Raw genomic sequence first — 20,053 nt, forward strand, 5'->3', positions numbered from 1 at the left:
CATTTTTCATTACTACTTTACCTTTCAATGGTTACTTACATCAGAGAACCTAACGTGGCCTTCAGGGTTTTTAGATGTATCCCAGAGCTGAAGAAAGTGGAAGTTACATGGGGCTGGCCTGGAAAAAACACAGCACCGTCACAGCCAGGCTGGAAGCTTATTTTCCTTGCCTAAAACAAACAAACAAAAACCCAACACACGAAGCAAACGTCGGCCAGGCCTCAGGTGAGCGCCAGCAAGCCACTGGGAAGCATGCACAAGCAGCGAGGCCCCTGCGAAGCCGCCTGCCCGAGGCGTGGGGCGGCCCTGGGGCAAGGGAGCCAGCGAGGAGCGGCGCGGAGCCCCCAAAGGCCGCACGACCCCCGGGCGCTGCCCCGCTCGCGAGGACAGCCCCGGAGCCGCCGCGCAGGGCGGGAAGGGGTTGCGGAGCTTCGCTTGAGGCCAGGCCAGAGCGCCGGGCAAGCCCGGAGCCATCACCTGCTCGGTACGAAACGGGACCCGCAGGGAAGCGCCGCGCACGGCCCAGGCCGCGGCCATGCTGCTGACGCGCGGGGGTCACGGCGCACGCGCGCGGCGGCGGGAAGGGGCTCGGCCGCTCCGGGGGCGGGGCTGGGGCGCTCTGGGGCGGGGCTCGGCCGCTCGGAGCTCCGCCGCTCCGGGCGCGGGGGGGCTCGGCCGCTCCATGGGGACTCGGCCGCTCTGGGGGTGCTCGGCCCCTCGGGGCGGGGCTCAGCCGCCCCTGGGGGCTGGGGGGTGGAGCTCGGCCACTCGGGGCGGGGCTCAGCCGCTCCTGGGGGCTGGGGGGTGGAGCTCGGCCACTCGGGGCGGGGCTCAGCCGCTCCTGGGGGCTGGGGGGTGGAGCTCGGCCACTCGGGGCGGGGCTCAGCCGCCCCTGGGGGCTGGGGGGTGGAGCTCGGCCCCTCGGGGCGGGGCTCAGCTGCCCCTGGGGGCTGGAGGGTGGAGCTCGGCCCCTCGGGGCGGGGCTCAGCCGCTCCTGGGGGCTGGGGGGTGGAGCTCGGCCCCTCGGGGCGGAGCTCAGCCGCCCCTGGGGGCTGGGGGGTGGAGCTCGGCCCCTCGGGGCGGGGCTCGACCGCTCCGGGTGGCTGGGCTCGGCCTCTCGGGGTAGGGGTGTTCGGCCGCCCGCCCGCGGGGAGACAACTGAAAATGTAGGTTGTGTTTATGTTCCAGTTATATGTGATGAAACGGTTCTGGAGGTTGTAGCATTCTCTTGACTTGAAAACCTGGCTGGACGAGCAGTGAGGGGTCGGCGCGCGTCTCCAGAGCACTGCAGTGCTGACAAAGAAACACAGGGTGGCAGCGCTGAGCAATGAGAGGACGGCACACGTCCCTAGGGCACTGCAGTGCTGACAAACAACCACAGGGTGGCAGCGCTGAGCAATGAGAGGACGGCACACGTCCCGAGGGCACTGCAGTGCTGACAAACAACCACAGGGTGGCAGCGCTGAGCAATGAGAGGACGGCACACGTCCCGAGGGCACTGCAGTGCTGACAAAGAACCACAGGGTGGCAGCGCTGAGCAATGAGAGGACGGCACACGTCCCTAGGGCACTGCAGTGCTGACAAACAACCACAGGGTGGCAGCGCTGAGCAATGAGAGGACGGCACACGTCCCGAGGGCACTGCAGTGCTGACAAAGAACCACAGGGTGGCAGCGCTGAGCAATGAGAGGACGGCACACGTCCCGAGGGCACTGCAGTGCTGACAAACAACCACAGGGTGGCAGCGCTGAGCAATGAGAGGACGGCACACGTCCCTAGGGCACTGCAGTGCTGACAAACAACCACAGGGTGGCAGCGCTGAGCAATGAGAGGACGGCACACGTCCCTAGGGCACTGCAGTGCTGACAAACAACCACAGGGTGGCAGCGCTGAGCAATGAGGGGGACAGCACACGTCCCTAGGGCACTGCAGTGCTGACAAAGAACCACAGGGTGGCAGCGCTGAGCAATTAGAGGGCGGCACACGTCCCGAGGGCACTGCAGTGCTGACAAAGAACCACAGGGTGGCAGCGCTGAGCAATGAGAGGGCGGCACACGTCCCGAGGGCACTGTAGTGTTGACAAAGAACCACAGGGTGGCAGCGCTGAGCAATGAGAGGACGGCACACGTCCCGAGGGCACTGCAGTGCTGACAAAGAACCACAGGGTGGCAGCGCTGAGCAATGAGAGGACGGCACACGTCCCTAGGGTACTGCAGTGCTGACAAAGAACCACAGGGTGGCAGCGCTGAGCAATGAGAGGACGGCACACGTCCCGAGGGCACTGCAGTGCAGACAAATAACCACAGGGTGGCAGCGCTGAGCAATGAGAGGACGGCACACGTCCCGAGGGCACTGCAGTGCAGACAAATAACCACAGGGTGGCAGCGCTGAGCAATGAGAGGGCGGCACACGTCCCGCGGGGACTGCAGTGCTGACAAATAACCACAGGGTGGCAGCACTAATCCCTCACCGCTCTGGGCTCAGCGTGGTGCGGAATGGAGTTAAATCCACTTGACAAGTGGCGTTCCCCAGGTCCAGTTCTCTTTAGTATCTCTATCAGAGATGTGGATGAGGGTATCAAGGGCACCCTCAGTCCGTTTTCAGATGACACTCAGCTGGGAGGGAGTGCTGGTCAGCTGGAGGGCTCTGCAGAGGGGATCTGGACAGGCTGGAGCAAGGAGCTGAGTCACCACCACTGGAAGTGTTTACAAAGAGCCTGGATGAGGCACTCAGTGCCATGGTTCAGTTGATTAGATGGTGCTGGGTGATAGGTTGGACTTGATGATCCCTGAGGTCTTTTCCAACCCGGTTAATTCTGTATTCTTCTTCAACGTGTGGCCATCCAGTTCCATTGTTTGTTTAAAGGGTCAGAGGAAGTGCACATGCTCAAGAAGCAAGGAACAAACGCCATGGAATGCCATAAACCAGTACTACAGGAAAGCTGAGGCTGTGGAAGGTGACAAGGAGGAGGCTGAAAGAAAACTCCTAGCTTCAGTGGTCAGTAAAAGGTGAACTCTGGAGAGTGGTTTGGTTCGTTACCTCCAGCTGAAGCATGGTGAATGGACTAGAAAATGATTTACCACTTCTTCCTGTCTGTATATACATGTGGAAGAGAGGCTTCCTCTCAGCCCATGCTCTTTTCTCCATCCTCATCCAATCCTTCCAAGGTAGTAATTCAGCTCAGAGAAACACAGGAACTAGAAGTGTGCCACAGCAAAGCTAAAGACACTCCCTTACCCTTTACTGCTCTGTTCAGATCTGCTCTACAGGTAAGAACTCTTAAGTGTTTCCCAGAGTGTAGTGTAAGAACTGGAAGGATCTGGAGGTGCTGGAAGGTGTCCAGAGAAGGGCCACGAGGGTGAGCAGAGGGCTGGAGCTGCTCTGAGCACAGCCTGAGAGAGTTGGGGTTGTGCAGGCTGGAGAGAAGGCTCCCAGGAGACCTTCTGGTGGCCTTCCAGTATCTGAGGGGGGCTCCAAGAAAGCTGGGGAGGGACTTTTGAGGGTGTCAGGCAGTGATAGGACTGGGGGGGATGGAACAAAACTAGAAATGGGTAGATTGAGATTGGCTGTGAGGAAGAAGGTTGTTCCCCAGGAGGGTGGTGAGAGACTGGCACAGGTTACCCAGGGAGATGGTAGAAGCCTCATCCCTGGAGGTGTTGAAGACCAGGCTGGATGTGGCTCTGAGCAATGTGCTGTAGTGTGAGGTGTCCCTGCCCATGGCAGGGGGGTTGGAACTGGCTGAGCCTTGAGGTCCCTTCCAACCCTGACAATTCTGTAACTGCACACTGTGCAGGCATTGCTTATGCTCTTCCTAAAACTCAGCTCAGCTGTTGCTAAGTCACCACCTACCCAGCCCAGGCTAAGCACTCCTCATCTCTGTCCTCAGCTCAGGAGGAGCTGGCATCCCTCCTGCCTCCTGAGGCTTCTTCACTTGTGGCAGAATACAGGGAGAAAAGCACAGCTGCATTTATTCACACAACAAAGCACATCTGACAACACAGAAAGGCGAGAGGCAGGTTAAGAACACCGAGGACAGAACTCAAGACAGTTAGTGACACATCCACAGCTTGCCCAAAACCTGGGCTCTCCAAACCTGCTTTTCACTGACAAAGCAGAAAATGCAGCAATGGGCAGCATGTGGTCATTACCATAAGTGTCCACTGCATTCTCCTCTCACCTCCTGCACTGTGAAACCCCTCCAGCCCAGATGGCTTTATTTACCCTCTTGCTTTACAGCAGCAGAAGTGCATCTGCCTGCTAAAGACAGTCTGGGTTAGCTGAAGAGATGTTCAGCCTGTGCTGCTGCTTCTCCTTCTGCTCCTGGAAAACTTCAGCTCTGTCAGCTGCACAGATGCCAGAAATGAAATGCAGCAAACCTAAGTGGGAGCTCTCCATGAATACAAAACAGTTGGTGACATCATCTTCTGCATTCAGCCCTAGGGATTACAAGCAGGGAGGTCATTCTGCCCCTGTGCTCAGCACTGCTTAGGCCACACCTTGAGTCCTGTGTCCAGTTCTGGGCTCCTCAGGTTAGGAAAGATGTTGAGATGCTGGAAGGTGTCCAGAGAAGGGCAACAAAGCTGGGGAGGGGTCTGGAGCACAGCTCTGTGAGGAGAGGCTGAGGGAGCTGGGGTTGCTTAGCCTGCAGAAGAGGAGGCTCAGGGAAGACCTTATTGCTCTCTACAACTACCTGAAGGGAGGTTGTAGCCAGGTGGGGGTTGGTCTCTTCTATCAGGCAACCAGCACCAGAACAAGAGGACACAGTCTCAGGCTGCACCAGGGGAGGTTTAGCCTGGATGTTAGGAAGTTGTTCTTCATAGAAAGAGAGATTGGCCATTGGGATGTGCTGCCCAGGGAGGTGGTGGAGTCACCATCATTGGAGGTGTTTAGAAGGAGACTTAATGGGGTCTTGGTTGCATGGTTTAGTTGATCAGATGGTGTTGGATGATAGGTTGGACTCGATGATCTCAAAGGTCTCTTCCAACCTAGTTAATTCTATTCTATTCTATCCTACTCTATTCTATCCTACTCTATTCTACTCTATTCTACTCTACTCTACTCTATTCTACTCTACTCTATTCTACTCTACTCTATTCTACTCTACTCTACTCTATTCTACTCTACTCTATTCTACTCTACTCTATTCTACTCTACTCTATTCTACTCTACTCTATTCTACTCTATTCCATTCTGTTCTGCTCTGTTCTATTCTGTTCTGCTCTGTTCTATTCTGTTCTGTTCCATCAGTGGCTGCCTCTCCAGGGTAGGCTTGTGTGCCTCAGTCTCTTCTGAACCAGGTAGGGAAGGCTAATGCAGGGCTATGAACCTGTAGTGTGCAATGTGACTGTGAAAACCTGAATGCCCTGCCCATTGCTCTCTTAGCTTACTTTATTTGCACACCCTGAAATGAAGCAGCAGCCTCTGTGAGGGATACACATCCTGCTGCTGCACAGACTTCATGTTGGCCACACTAAGCCTGGGATACAGCTATTTCCTCACTTAAAAACCCCATATATACACATTTATATATATGAAACCATCTGGAAATACAACAAAAAATGCATCCAAAAGCTTTCCATCAACCCTGGCACAACATTAGTTGCACTGTGGTAAGAATGCTGCTGAGGGAAGGACAGACAGACACAAACATACCTACATACACAATGTCCAGTGCTTCTCTACATCCTGAAAAGCAAACCTGGTCTTTGGTACTGCTCAAGAGAGTTGGTTGCCAGTGTCTGAAGCATCTGTGGCCCCCCACTCACAGCCTCTGCTCCACCCTCATCCCTGGAGGTGTTTGCAGCCAGGCTGGAGGTGGCTGTGAGCAACCTGCTGTAGTGTGAGGTGTCCCTGCCCGTGGCAGAGGGGTTGGAACAGGATGGTCCTTGAGGTGCCTTCCAACCCTGACAATTCCATGATTCTCTGATTCTGACTGGTTTGCTCATCACCATTTTGCACAGGCTTTGCTGCCTGCCAAGTTTCACACTAGGTTACAAGCAGGCAGGGAAACAAAGCCACCTAAAAGCCACGCAGGGTCTCCCCCCAGGGGCTCAGTCCAACCTTCACGAAATTCAGTGGAAAACATTCTACTGCCTTGGTTGGGACTGAATGGGACTCAATTGATTTGCTGTCCAAGTGCTGGCCACCCAGCAGTACAGAGCAATTGTGAGCAGGGAACAAAGCCTGGACCTGCCTCTGGGGCAGCCCCTCCCTCTCCTCCTGGGACAGTTCAGGAGCAGCAGCTAGAAAGCCCAGGCAGCAGGCTTGGGCAGCTGAACCCTCAGCATGCAGCTCAAGTCACCTGGGAGGTTTTTCCAAGCAGCATGGGAAAGGCAGCATGCTGTGGCAGCTTCACTGGGTTAGAGTAGAGTAGGAGTAGAGTAGAGTAGGAGTAGAGCAGAGCAGAACAGAGCAGAGCAGAACAGAATAGGAATAGGAATAGGAATAGGAATAGGAATAGGAATAGGAATAGGAATAGGAATAGGAATAGGAATAGGAATAAGAATAGACCAGACCAGGTTGGAAGAGACCTTCAAGATCATTGAGTCCAACCTATCATCCAACACCACCTAATCAACTAAACCATGGCACCAAGCACCCCATTAAGTCTCCTAAACACCTCCAGTGATGGGGACTCCACCACCTCCCTGGGCAGCACATTCCAATGTGCAATCACTCTCTCCGTGAAGAATTTCTTTCTAACATCCAGCCTAAACCTCCCCTGGCACAGCTTGAGACTGTGTCCTCTTGTTCTGGTGCTGGGTGACTGGGAGAAGAGACCAACCCCCACCTGGCTACAGCCTCCCTTCAGGGAGTTGGAGAGAGCAAGAAGGTCTCCCCTGAGCCTCCTCTTCTGCAGGCTAAGCAACCCCAGCTCCCTCAGCCTCTCCTCACAGGGCTGTGCTCCAAACCCCTCCCCAGCTTTGTTGCCCTTCTCTGGACACCTTCCAGCATCTCAACATCTTTCCTAACCTGAGGAGCCCAGAACTGGACACAGAGAGACCTGGGGGTACTGGTTGACAGTAGGCTGAACATGAGCCTGCAGTGTGCCCAGGCGGCCAAGAAGGCCAATGGCATCCTGGCCTGCATCAGGAAGAGTGTGGCCAGCAGGAGCAGGGAGGTCATTCTGCCCTGTACACAGCATTGGTTAGGCCACACCTTGAGTCAGGAGGTTGTAGCCAGGTGGGGGCTGGTATCTTCTATCAGGCAAGCAGCACCACAACAAGAGGACACAGTCTCAAGCTGCACCAGGGGAGGTTCATACTGGATGTTAGGAAGAGATTCTTCACAGAGAGAGAGATTGGAATGTGCTGCCCAGGGAGGTGGTGGAGTCACCATCACTGGAGGTGTTTAGGAGGAGACTTGATGGGGTGCTTGGTGCCATGGTTGAGTTGATCAGGTGGTGCTGGGTGATAGGTTGGACTTGATGATCTTGAAGGTCTCTTCCAACCTGGTTAATTCTATTCCATTCAATGGCAAAACAATTCCTCTGCTCCAGAGTGTCTGCAAAGGTTCATAGAGACACTGAGTACGAACATCCTTCAGGTTCCATCTGCTGACTGAATGCATGCCCTTGTTGCCAGGAGGTGGACACAGATTTGGGGCAGTATCCCAACCAGCTCTGGTTGCTGTAGTGTCTTCTGTCCTTCAGGGCACCGTTGTGTTTGTCACAAACCTTGAGCAAGCTGATATTTTAAAGCAATGAACAAGACAGCAGGTTTAGAACTGATGCCTGTGAGCCTCTATAAATGTCCTGGGAGGGGGGAAAAAAGTAAACAGCGCTCAGAAATCCTTGTCCCAGCCTGAAAGTTCATCTGGAGGAGTTCCCTCTTCAGGTGGATAGCTGTCAAAGTAGCTGTAATCAGTTGGTCCAGACAGCTAAGGGCATGAAAAACACAAACAGCTGTTTCAGAAGGTGACTTTGGGAAACACCCTCCATTGATTATGCATTGATTGGGTTGCTGCCAGTGGAGGAATGAAAGGCTAAGCATGAAAGGCTAAGTGTGATATGGAGGACCTGCTCCATGGGTGCAACTCCTTGTTCTTTAAAAGCTCTCCCTCCAGTAATTCCAAGTGTACCAGAAGCACAGCATGATCCTCCCTTCCACAAAACCACCCCCCAAACACTGCCAGATGCTAACTGTGACCCAAAGCCCAACAAAGCCACTAAGAAAACTGGGCCATGGTGCAAGCAATTTAGAGGCAGATGTCTTTATGTCAAATCTCCACTCTTGGGCTAAATACTCAAAGCAGATCTCAGATTTACTTTTGGTTCCAAACTGAGTTCCAAGTGAGTTTCAAATTCTTTCCCTTCAATCCTTCTTTTTCTGTCCTTTCCCCCCCCCCTCTTTCATTTTAGGGCAAAGAGAAACTGGCCATTGAAAACAGGAAGCTTATTCAAGGAGGTGCAGTAAGTCAAGAGTAACAGAAGGCTGGAAGTTGTATTCTGCACAGTGATGTGAGTGGTGCATCTTAATAACCACAGAAGCAGAGGTTAGCCAGGCAATCATAGAATCAATTGTTAGGGTTGGAAGGGACCCCAAGGCTCAGCCAGTTCCAACACCCCTGCCATGGGCAGGGACACCTCACACCAGAGCAGGTTGCTCACAGCCACATCCAGCCTGGCCTGAAAAACCTCCAGGGATGAGGCACCTTCCTGTGCAACCTGTGCCAGTGTCTCACCACCCTCCTGGGGAACAGCTTCTTCCTAACATCCCACTGTCCACCTCACTTCTAGTTTCCCTCCATTCCCCCCAGTCCTATCCCTCCCTGACACCCTCCAAAGTCCCTCCCCAGCTTTCTTGGAGCCCCCTGCAGACCCTAGAAGGCCACAAGAAGGTCTCCTGGGAGCCTTCTCCTCTCCAGACTGAGCAGCCCCATCTCCCTCAGTCTGTCTCCATACTGTGCCCATTTACCAAGGAAAAGATGGTTTTTCAGCACTCACTCCTGCCCAGACCCTTTTTATTCCAGCACTGCTGAAAAGCTAATGCCGAGGGCACAGTCAGAAGAACATTTCCACCACTTCACTGACTTTCAGGTTTGCCTCTCTTGCTGCCCCTCCTCCTTTCATTGGATTCTCACTAAAATCTTGAGCTACCACCATTGAGGTGCATCTCTGGGAGGTTTCCCTCTCGTTGTCAGCTGCAGCCAAGCACCAAAGCGTTCAGGACACTGAAAGCCAAAGCCAATACCTCTCTTTTCAAAGGCGACGTTAGTTTCCTGGCTTTCAGCCCATCCCAGTTAAAACCACACAACCACCTGGTGAAAAAGAAATGAGAGACAAGGCAGGGAGAGACCAAGAGACAGAGACGAGACATTATAGAGTATCAACAGCTCCAAACCAGGTGTTCAAGAGCTCTAAGAAGCTTTTCCCCGGCACCTTCTGTCCGTGTGGCAGCAGAGCTAGGAGGAAACGCGAGCAGCGGCATTGCAATACGAGGCAGTGCTAGCAGGGGGAGCTTCAGGCCCACCACATCTCTCCTCGTCTGCCTCGAAGCGCCCAAGTGACAGGCAGGTTAATACAGAATCACAGGCAACACCCAGCTGGGAGAGACTTCAAAGCTCATCCAGTCCAGCACTGAAAGGTCAACCAGCACCAGAACAAGAGGACACAGTCTCAAGCTGCGCCAGGGGAAGTTTAGGCTGGAGGTGAGGAGAAAGTTCTTCCCAGAAAGAGTTAGTGGCCACTGGAATGAGCTGCCCAGGGAGGTGGTGGAGTCACTGTCCCTGGAGGTGTTCAAAGGGGGATTGGATGAGGCACTTGAAGCCATGGTTTAGTTAATCAGGAGGTGCTGGGTGATAGGTTGGGCTTGATGATCTCTGAGGTCTTTCCCAACCTTGTTGATTCTACGACTGAACCATGTCCCTAAGCCGCAGGTCCACACACTGCTTAAGGACCTCCAGGGATGGTGACTCCAGCACTGCCCTGGGCAGACCATTCCAATGTTTGAGAAAATTCTTCTCTGTGAAGAAGTATGTCTTAGCAGCCAGCCTGAAACCATTTCTTCTGGTCCTGTCACTTCACCTAAGCACCAGGTCCACACACTGCTCGAGGTGAAGTTCTGCACTGAGAGAGTCATTTGCCACTGGAATGTGCTGCCCAGGGAGGTGGTGGAGTCCCCATCCCTGGAGGTGTTCAAGAGGGGCTTGGATGTGGCACTTGGTGCCATGGTTTAGTCATGAGGTCTGTGGTTACAGCTTGGACTTGATGGTCTTTGAGGTCTCTTCCAACCTTGGTGATACTCTGATTGCCCTGTATCTGTGATTAACACCTCCCACACCTGCATAAGCACAGCCAAAGCCCTCTGTGCCCCCTTGGAGCTCTGCTTTAACCCCAGCTGGTAGCTAAGCACCACACAGCTGCTCACTCAAGTCCCCTCACAAGAGTGGGGATGGGGAGGGGGGGGAGAGAAGCAGGTCAGACTCAGGGGTTGAGATGCAAACCAAATGAGAAACTGGAAAGTCCTTTAGATGAGCACTCCTCAGCACCAACTAAACCACTGGTGTGCTGTCAGTGTTGCTCTCAATGTTGTTCTTGGGAAGAAAATTCACTCTACCCCAGCTGAAACCATACAGGGAGACAAGCAGAAAAGTCAAACCACCACTTTTTTCCCCCAAGCACAAAGGGCAGGGATTAGAAACAACTCAGATAAAGAGGAAATAAAGGCAGGAAATGGTTCATCCAGGGAGGACTTAATTCAGTAGAAGACTGAAGCACTGGCTGCAGCAGAAGGAAGAGGAGAAGAGCCTAACTCTGCTCTGGAGCTCTTAACTACCACTCAGGGCTGTGGTGTCTGAAAGGCAGGGGCTGAACTGGCAGCAATAACTCCATCACATTAAACTCCTACATCAGCAACCTGCACCAAACCCAGGAAAGGACAAGGATGTTTCCAGCTAATCCTGCTGGGGATTTCTGCTTCAATCTGATCTTCTATGATCAGGTGACTGCCTGGTGGATGTGGGGCAGGCTGTGGATGTGGTCTACCTGGACTTCAGCAAGGCCTTTGACACCATCCCCCACAGCAAACTCCAGACCATGCTGTCAGCCCCTGGCTTGGATGGGAGCACACTGCATTGGGTTAGGAACTGGCTGGAGGCTGAGCCCAGAGTGGTGGTGAATGGTGCCACATCCAGCTGGCAGCCAGGCACCAGTGGTGTGCCCCAAGGATCAGTGCTGGGCCCCATGCTCTTTAACATCTTTATTGATGATCTGGATGAGGGCATTGAGTCCATCAGCAGTAAATTTGCTGATGAAAGCAAGCTGGGGGCAGGAGTTGATCTGCTGGAGGGTAGAGAGGCTCTGCAGAGGGACCTTGCCAGGCTGGACAGATGGGCAGAGGCCAAGGGCAGGAGATTGAACACATCCAAGTGCCAGGGGCTGCACATTGGCCACAGCAACTCCAGGCAGTGCCACAGGCTGGGGGCAGAGTGGCTGAGAGCAGCCAGGCAGAGAGGGACCTGGGGGTGCTGGTTGATGGTAGGCTGAACATGAGCCTGCAGTGTGCCCAGGCAGCAAAAAAGGCCAATGGCATCCTGGCCTGCATCAGGAACAGTGTGGCCAGCAGGAGCAGGGAGGTCATTGTGCCCCTGTACCCTGCACTGGTTAGGCCACACCTTGAGTCCTGTGTCCAGTTCTGGGCCCCTCAGTTTAGGAAGGAGGTTGACTTGCTGGAAGGAGTCCAGAGAAGGGCAACAAAGCTGGGGAGGGGTCTGGGGCACAAGGCTGGGGAGCCTGTGAGGAGAGGCTGAGCGAGCTGGGGTTGCTTAGCCTGGAGAGAAGGAGACTCAGGAGTGACCTTATTGCTCTCTACAACTACCTTAAGGGAGGTTGTAGACAGGCAGAGGTTGGTCTCTTCTCCCAGGCAACCAGCACCAGAACAAGAGGACACAGTCTCAGGCTGCGCCAGGGGAGGTTTAGGCTGGAGGTTAGGAGGAAGTTTTACACAGAAAGAGAGTGACTGCCCATTGGAATGGGCTGCCTGGGGAGGTGGTGGAGTCACCACCTGGGGAGGTATTCAGGAGGAGACTTGATGGGGTGCTTGGTGCCATGGGTTAGTTGATTAGGTGGTGTTGGATGATGGGTTGGGCATGGTGATCTTGAAGGTCTCTTCCAACCTGGTTTATTCTATTCTATTCTATTCTATTCTATTCTGAAGCTGCAATTACACAGCCACAGAGATCTCTCCTCTGCAGCCTGCCTGCAAGTGCCTGGAGCTTTGTGGTTTTACTGAGCTGGGTTCAAAAATATTAAAGGTAACCTCTTTTTTTCCCCCTTTCATTATAAAGACAATTTTCTTCTTGCCAGCCTCTTCCACTCACCTGTGCTTCTTGATGTCATTAATTCCATTCCTCAAATTGCCTAATCTTTCTGTAGGGTTTTGCCTGGAGAGGGAAAAAAAATGAAGGAGAGTTATAATAACAATATCTTTTTGCTCCAGGGCTCTGTCACCCTCACTATAAAGGTGAAACCTTCTATGTTCAAGCTTGTATCCATTGTCTTATCACTGCACACCACCCAAAAGAGCTTGGCCTCCTCCCCTTGCCCCCCACTCCCCAGATACTGATAGACATTGATCAGATCCCCTCTCAGTATTCTCTTCTCCAGACTAAACAGCCTCAGGGCTCTCAGTCTCTCTTCACAGGGGAGATGCTCAAGACCCTAATCATCCTTGTGGCTCTCCCTTGGACTCTCTCCAGCAGGTCTCTGTCTCTCTTGAACTGGGGAGCCCAAGACTGGACACAGTATTGCAGGTGTGGTCTCAGCAGGGCAGAGTAGAGGGGGAGAAGAACCTCTCCAGCCCTGCTGGCCACATTTTTCTTGCTGCATCCCAGGATCCCATTAGGCTCTCTTGGCCACAACAGCACTTTGCTGTCCCATGCAGAACTTGCTGCCCACCAGCACTCCAAGATCTTTCTCTGTGGAGCTGCTTTCCATCAGGGCAGCTCCTAACCTGTCCTGGTGTCTGCTGTTATTCCTCCCCAGATGGAGGACCCTGCATTTATCCTTACTGAACTTCAGGAGGTTTGCCTGCACCCAAACTTGCCCAGGAATCCATCACTGGAGTCTGGATGTGAAATAGCTCAGGCTGCCTACCCCAGGCTCTGCCCCAGGCCGCCCCTCCTCCTACCTGCAGAGCCTGCGGATCAAATCCTCGGGCCGCCTGGTGATTGTTTTAGGGAAGTCCAGCTTCTCAATGCCTTTGAGAATCAGATTGTATGTCACCATCTGATCAGCCCCAGAGAATGGTGGGCTAGAAGGAGGAAAGCAACACTGATAAATGGCATGGCTGGCAAGAGCAGATGGGGCCATCTCTCATCGAAGGTCCTCCTCTCCCTGCTTTTACAACCTTCAGCCTTTCAGTCTGGGACATTGGAAAGGTTTGAAGCTGCCTGTGGGCACCAGGGAAAATGCATGACCACCTGTCTCCAAGCCAGCTCAGAGAAGCTCCTAGGCTGCACTGCCATTGAGCATTCACAGGGAGCTGCCACAGTGTGCAGAGAAGCAAAGAACAAGCCCTGCTTATGGTTCACCCACCCTGCTGTGTCCCATCCCGCTCCACCCCCGGCACTAAAGTGGAGCAGAACAGTCTGCTGTCAGCTGCTCATCACAGGAAGCAGCATCATCAACCAAAGGAGCTCCACACCAGCCACTTAGAGCTGGTGTCTGGCTCTTTCCTTGGGATGAAGCAGAACTGAGAGTATGTCTGTGGTGTTTCTGAAAGGATGGAAGGCAAGACATGCATGAAGAGGCAAAGGAAAGCATCAGTGCTGCACCTTGTTCTGTGAAGGGAAATCCCCCAGGCTAATTAAAAACATCACCTTGACAACATTTCTGAAACCCAACCAAACTGGGAGCAGGAGCCACTTACCTGCCAGTAAGGAGTTCATACACCAGAATCCCAAGGGACCAAAAATCCACACTGAAGTCATGGCCTTTACTCAGAATGACTTCAGGGGCAACGTACTCAGGGGTTCCACAAAATGTCCAGGTTTTCTGCCCTGATCCAATCTTCTTTGCAAATCCAAAATCAACCTGATCAAAACCAACATATGCTGCATAATGCAGAGGTGTTTGGGGCTAGGAAGCCTTAAGGTCTTAATTACTTCCTCATCTCCTGCAAAGATCTCAGAGCCGCAGCCTACGGCTGGAACAACGGCACCGTGTTGGCATGGAGGAGGAAGTAATTCCACTGGGTTACTGGATGGTGTAGAACAGATCCAGTCATTGCTTGAATCATTCCCCTTGTGGATAGAACAAGCTATGACTTCACAGAACCACTGAATCAACCAGCTTGGAAAAGACCTCAGAGATCATCAAGTCCAACCTATGACCCAACACCTCCTGACAACTAAACCACGGCTCCAAGTGCCACATCCAAGCCCCTCTTGAACACCTCCAGGGATGGGGACTACACCACCTCCCTGGGCAGCTCATTCCAGTGGCCAATCCCTCTTTCTGGGAAGAACTTCCTCCTCATCTCAAGCCTAAACTTCCCCTGGTGCAGCTTGAGACTGTGTTCTGCCACTGCTTGCCTGGGAGAAGAGCCCAACCCCCACCTGGCTTCCCTGAGGACATGAGATTTTTCAGCCCATAGGAGAAGGGGGGCTGCTCACTGTCTTCAGAGTGGATATGTCAAGCTCTTTGGAGGGTGTGTTCTTCATGCCATGTGTGGTCACAGTTAAGTATGGCAGGAGCTCTTCACTGTGGTCTCGCTACAGAGATACTGCAGAACCCACCACAGAATGGTCTGGGTTGGAAGGGACCTCTAGGAATCATCCAGTCCAAACCCCTCTGCAGCAAGCAGGTGCATCCTCAACTTGATCAGGTTGCTCAGAGCCTTGTTGAGCCTCACCTTGACTATCTGCAGGGATGAGGCTTCAACTCCCTCCCTGGGCAAGCTGTTCCAGTGTTCCACTACCCTCATGGTGCAGAATTTGTTCCTAACATCCAATCTAAATCTGCCCTTCTCTAGTTTGAAACCATTGCCCCTCATCCTATTATTACAGACCTTTGTAAACAGTCTCCCTTCACCCTTCATGTAGACCCCCCCCCTTCAGGTACTGAAACCTGTGATTACTTGAGACTGAACAAGGAGGATTTTGCACCTGACAAATGTGGTTCCTGCCTTTACATTAAGATTGGCTGTTGGGAGAAATGATTTTTGCTGTGGCAAGTGGGCAACAAAGCTGGGGAGGGGTTTGGAGCACAAACCCTATGAGGAGAGGCTGAGGGAGCTGGGGTTGCTTAGCCTGGAGAAGAGGAGGCTCAGGGGAGACCTTCTTGCTGTCTACAGCTACCTGAAGGGAGGTTGTAGCCAGGTAGGGGTTGGGCTCTTCTCCCAGGCACCCAGCACCAGAACAAGAGGACACAGTCTCAAGCTGCAGCAGGGGAGGTTTGGGCTGGATGTTAGGAAGAAATTCTTCCCAGCAAGAGAAATTGGCCATTGGAATGAGCTGCCCAGGGAGGTGGTGGAGTCCCCATCTCTGGAGGTATTTAAGAAGTGCCATGGTTTAGTTGATCAGATGGTGCTGGGTGATAGGTTGGACTTGATGATCTTGAAGGTCTTTTCCAACCTGGTCAATTCAATTCAATTCAATTCCATTCCATTCCATTCCCCACTTTGTCTGTAGCTTTGCAATGCCTTTGTTCCTCACCATGCAATGAGTAGCCTGCCCTCAGTTCTACTGAAGCCCAAGGGTCATTCAACTCTGGGATCCTGGCACTGCACTGACATGCTCTCTATTTTTATCCCCCTGCAAGGAAACAGGGTACAGGCACCAAAGGATAATATCACACCCCCCCCCCCAAAAAAAAGATTACATCTTACCAGTTTGAGATATCCTTCAGCATCCAAAATCAAATTTTCTGGCTTTAAGTCTCTGTAGATAATTCCTATGTGATGTAAATAGTCAAAAGCTTCTGTCACACACCCAACACAGAACTTGGTAGTGACTTCATCAAAGCTGCCTCTGGAACAAAAACAATCACTATCCTTGCAGATAATTAAGCTCTAAAAAGGCCTCATTCCTTAGTCAGATAACATATAATAGACCCAAAGAACCACCTGGGTTGGAACACACCTCTAAAGGTCTTCCAGTCCAACCCCCTGGCAGTGAGCAGGGACATCCTCAACTAGATCAGGTCACCCTAAGCCCCATCAAGCCTCAACTTGAATATCTGCAGGGATGGGGCCTCAACCACCACTCTGGGCAACCTGTTCTAGTGCTCCACCACCCTCACTGTAAAGATCTTTTCCCTAACATCCAACCTAAGTCTGCTCTTCTCCAATTTCAAACCATTGCCCCTCATCCTGTCACTGTAAGCCTTTGCAAACAGTTACTCTGCAGCCTTCTTGTAGCCCCTTCAGGTACTGGGAGGCTGCTATTAGGTCTTCCTGAAGCCTTCTCTTCTCCAGGCTGAACACCCCCAGCTCCCTTTGTCTATCCTCGTAGCAGAGCTGCTCCAGCTCCAATTTTCATGGCCCTCCTCCAGATCTGCTCCATCAGGTCTATGTCCTTCCTGTGTTGAGGGCTCCAGAGCTGGACACAGCACTGCAGGTGAGGTCTCCCCAGAGCAGATCAGAGGGGCAGAATCCCCTCTCTCCATTTGCTGGCCATGCTACTTTTGATGCACCCCAGGCCTTCCGTGCTGCAAGTTCACACTGCCTCCTCATGCTCCCCCAAGTCCTTTTCCTCAGGGATGCCTTGTATCAATCCCTCCTCCAGCCTTTATTGATAGTGAGGGTTGTTCCAACCCAGGTGCAGGACCCTTCATTTGGCCTTGTTGAACTTCATGAGGCTCCCCTGTTGCCATCTCTCCAGCTTGCCCAGGTCCCTCTGGATGCCTTCCTGTCCCTCTGGCATATGGGCAGCACCACTCAGCTTGGTGCCATCTGCACACTTGCTGGTGGTGCCTGGATCCCACTGTCTATAGCACTGATAAAAATATTGAACAGCACAGGTCCCAGTGTGGACCCCTGAGGGACACCACTGCCACTGTTCTCTATCTGGACTCTGAGCCATGTAACACCCAGAGTAGTCAGGGGGGAGTCCTCTGTGCTGACATTCAGTACATCACTCATGCAACTGAAAACTGAACCAAGCATCTTCCCAACAGGCAGCAAGAGGCATATGGAGCTGACTGGTGATTTTAAAAGACAAGGTTCCTCTGTGTTTGCTTTTACCTGTCTCTCAGCAAGCTCCACAGCTCACCTCCAAGGCAGGCCTCCAGCAGCATGTACACGTACTTGCTGTCTTTGAAGGTGCGATACAGCCTGTGCAGACAAACAGCAGACAAAGAGAGTGCAAGGCTTGCAGTGGGGTTTTTTTTTCTCCAGAGCTCACAGAATCATACAATTGTCAGGGTTGGAAGGGATCAGCCAGTTCCAGCCCTTCTGCCATGGGCAGGGACACCTCACACTACAGCAGGTTGCTCACAGCCACCTCCAGCCTGGCTGCAAACACCTCCAGGGATGAAGCTTCCACCACCTCCCTGGGCAGCCTCTGCCAGTCTCTCACCACCCTCATAGAGAAAAACTTCTTCCTAACATCCAATCTCAATCTCCCCACTTCTAGTTTTGCTTCATCCCCCCCTGAGTCCTATCCCTCCCTGACACCCTCCAAAGTCCCTCCCCAGCTTTCTTGGAGCCCCCTGCAGATCCTGGAAGGCCACCAGAAGGTCTCCTTGGAGCCTTCTCTTCTCCAGACTGAACAGCCCCAACTCTCTCAGGCTGTCTCCACTGATATATATTGAACCTCATTCTTAATAATGCAGGCCAGTGAGTCACAACTTGGGGGGGGGGGGGGGGGGGGGGGGCAACTTTTAAGGGAACCTTATGGCCAACTTACTTTACAATGAAAGGAGAACGTATCTGCTCGAGGATTTTCTTCTCAGAGTAGATGTGCTCTTGTTGTTTGGTGTCCACTATGTGCTGCTTCTTTATGCACTTCATAGCAAAAGCCACATTCTCATTTTTCACTTTAACCTGGGAATTAAAGATGATGAGTGAGGCAAAGGTGAGGGGGCTACCAACCTGCTCTCAAGAGGTCCTGATGTCCATCAGCACAGGGCTGAAAGAGGTGACTGTAAGGAGGAACAAATGCCTGATTTGTACAGAGTGACTTTAAATCTGACTTCAGATCCAGCACCAGATCTTTTTGGTGTCCCAGCCCTCACATGCAAGATAAAGAAATGTTCCCCATGCTCATTTTAGGTAGCAGCAGTTTGGGTAGGTGTTTTACAGCGAGTTTATAAACACAACAGGGCCTAACTCCAAGGTAAGATTTCTACCCAGTAGCACAACACAAAGGAACACAAAGCAGAGGCAGTTCATGAGGAATAGTTACAAATCATTTTGCATGACACTGTCCAGTTCTGGGCCCCTCAATTTAAGAAGGACATGGAGACAATTGAAGGTGACCAGAGAAGGGCAATGAGGCTGGGGAGGGGTCTGGAGCACAAGGCTGGGGAGGAGTCTGGAGCACAGCCCTGTGAGGAGAGGCTGAGGGAGCTGGGGTTGCTTAGCCTGGAGAAGAGGAGGCTCAGGGCAGACCTTATTGCTGTCTACAACTCCCTGAAGGGAGGTTGTAGCCAGGTGGGGGTTGGTCTCTTCTCCCAGACACCCAGCAGCAGAACAAGAGGACACAGTCTCAAGCTGCACCAGGGGAGGTTTAGGCTGGAGGGGAGGAGAAAGTTCTTCCCAGCAAGAGGAATTGGCCACTGGAATAAGCTGCCCAGGGAGGTGGTGGAGTCCCCATCCCTGGAGGTGTTCAAGAGGGGCTTGGATGTGGCACTTGGAGCCATGGTTTAGCTGTCAGGAGGTGTTGGTTGATAGGTTGGACTTGATGAGCTCTGAGGTCTTTTCCAACCTTCTTGATTCTCGGATTCTGTGAAATATTATCCAATATGCAAAAAAAAGAACAAGATGGGAGTTAAGGCTTCCAAGAAACCCTGGAAGCAGCTCTCTGTGTTCTACAGCTGGCTGATAATTCAACTTTTAGCTTGTTCAGGTGATGGTGCAGAATTTGCAAGCTGGCTGCCAAGCAGTGTGGGATTTGTGTCATGAAGCATGAGGCAGAGTAAAACAACTGCTGGTCTGACACAGGCTCCTGTAGCTTCCCACTCCTTGCAGGAGCCTGCACCAGAAGTGTTCCCTCATTACACTCAACACTCCAAGTGTTTGCTACTCAGTCAGAGTGAAATTTAAACCTTGAGTCTAATGAGGCTCCCTGCATCCCAGAAACACAGCTGTTCTTGCTGCTGAATAGGACTCCAAAGAGCCACTACAAATGGCTGGCAATTTCAAAGCCAGCACAGCTCAGAGCTGGGTCCTGCTGGTTAGAGTTGCTGTGGGGCATGACCAAGAGATGACTGCAGCTCCAGGCAGATGCCTGGGAAATGGCCTGCAATGCAGGCAGGCACATCTGCAGACTCCACCTGCACAAACTGATGAATGTGTGTCTAGTGACCAGGAAGGTATTTCCAGCAGCAGGAGATGAAGGCACACAAGCATGGATTTGTTTCTTTAAACACCATGGAACCATAGAATCACAGAACTGTCAGGGTTGGAAGGGACCTCAAGGCTCAGCCAGCTCCAACCCCCCTGCCATGGGCTCACAGCCACCTCCAGCCTGGCTGCAAACACCTCCAGGCATGAGGCTTCCACCACCTCCCTGGGCAACCTGTGCCAGGCTCTCACCACTCTCATGGGCAACAACTTCTTCCTAACATCCAATCTGAATCTACCCATTTCTATTTTTTTCCATTCCCCCCAGTCCTATCACTCCCTGACACCCTCAAAAGTCCCTCCCCAGCTTTTTGTAGGCCCCCTTAAGATACTGGAAGGCCACGAGAAGGTCTCCACAGAGCCTGCTCTTCTCCAGATGAAACAGCCCCAACTCACAGCAGAGCAGCTCCAGCCTTCTGCTCCTCCTCCTGGCCCTGCTCTGGACACCTTCCAGCACCTCCAGATCCTTCCTGGCACAGAGGCTGCAGAGCTGGCCCCAGAGCTCCAGCTGTGGTCTCAGCAGAGTGGAGCAGAGCGGCAGAATCCCCT

General features: G+C 52.8%; 1 protein-coding gene across 1 annotated transcript in view; it reads right to left on the reverse strand.

Moving 5' to 3' along the window:
* Positions 1–7,750: 7,750 nt before the first annotated feature.
* Positions 7,751–20,053, reverse strand: part of PRKG2 (protein kinase cGMP-dependent 2) — a 36,509-nt gene continuing 24,206 nt past the window's right edge. The window contains exons 12-19 of the mRNA XM_009896748.2: positions 17,847–17,983; positions 17,183–17,272; positions 15,827–15,968; positions 13,868–14,031; positions 13,127–13,249; positions 12,318–12,380; positions 9,191–9,257; positions 7,751–7,877 (exon numbers count right to left, since the gene is read on the reverse strand). Of these exons, the coding sequence (XP_009895050.2) occupies positions 7,782–7,877; positions 9,191–9,257; positions 12,318–12,380; positions 13,127–13,249; positions 13,868–14,031; positions 15,827–15,968; positions 17,183–17,272; positions 17,847–17,983 (882 nt within the window). The 3' untranslated portion in view covers positions 7,751–7,781. The remainder of the gene's footprint in view (positions 7,878–9,190; positions 9,258–12,317; positions 12,381–13,126; positions 13,250–13,867; positions 14,032–15,826; positions 15,969–17,182; positions 17,273–17,846; positions 17,984–20,053) is intronic.

The sequence above is a fragment of the Dryobates pubescens genome, chromosome 24 (assembly GCF_014839835.1).
Source record: "Dryobates pubescens isolate bDryPub1 chromosome 24, bDryPub1.pri, whole genome shotgun sequence".
Taxonomy (NCBI): domain Eukaryota; kingdom Metazoa; phylum Chordata; class Aves; order Piciformes; family Picidae; genus Dryobates; species Dryobates pubescens.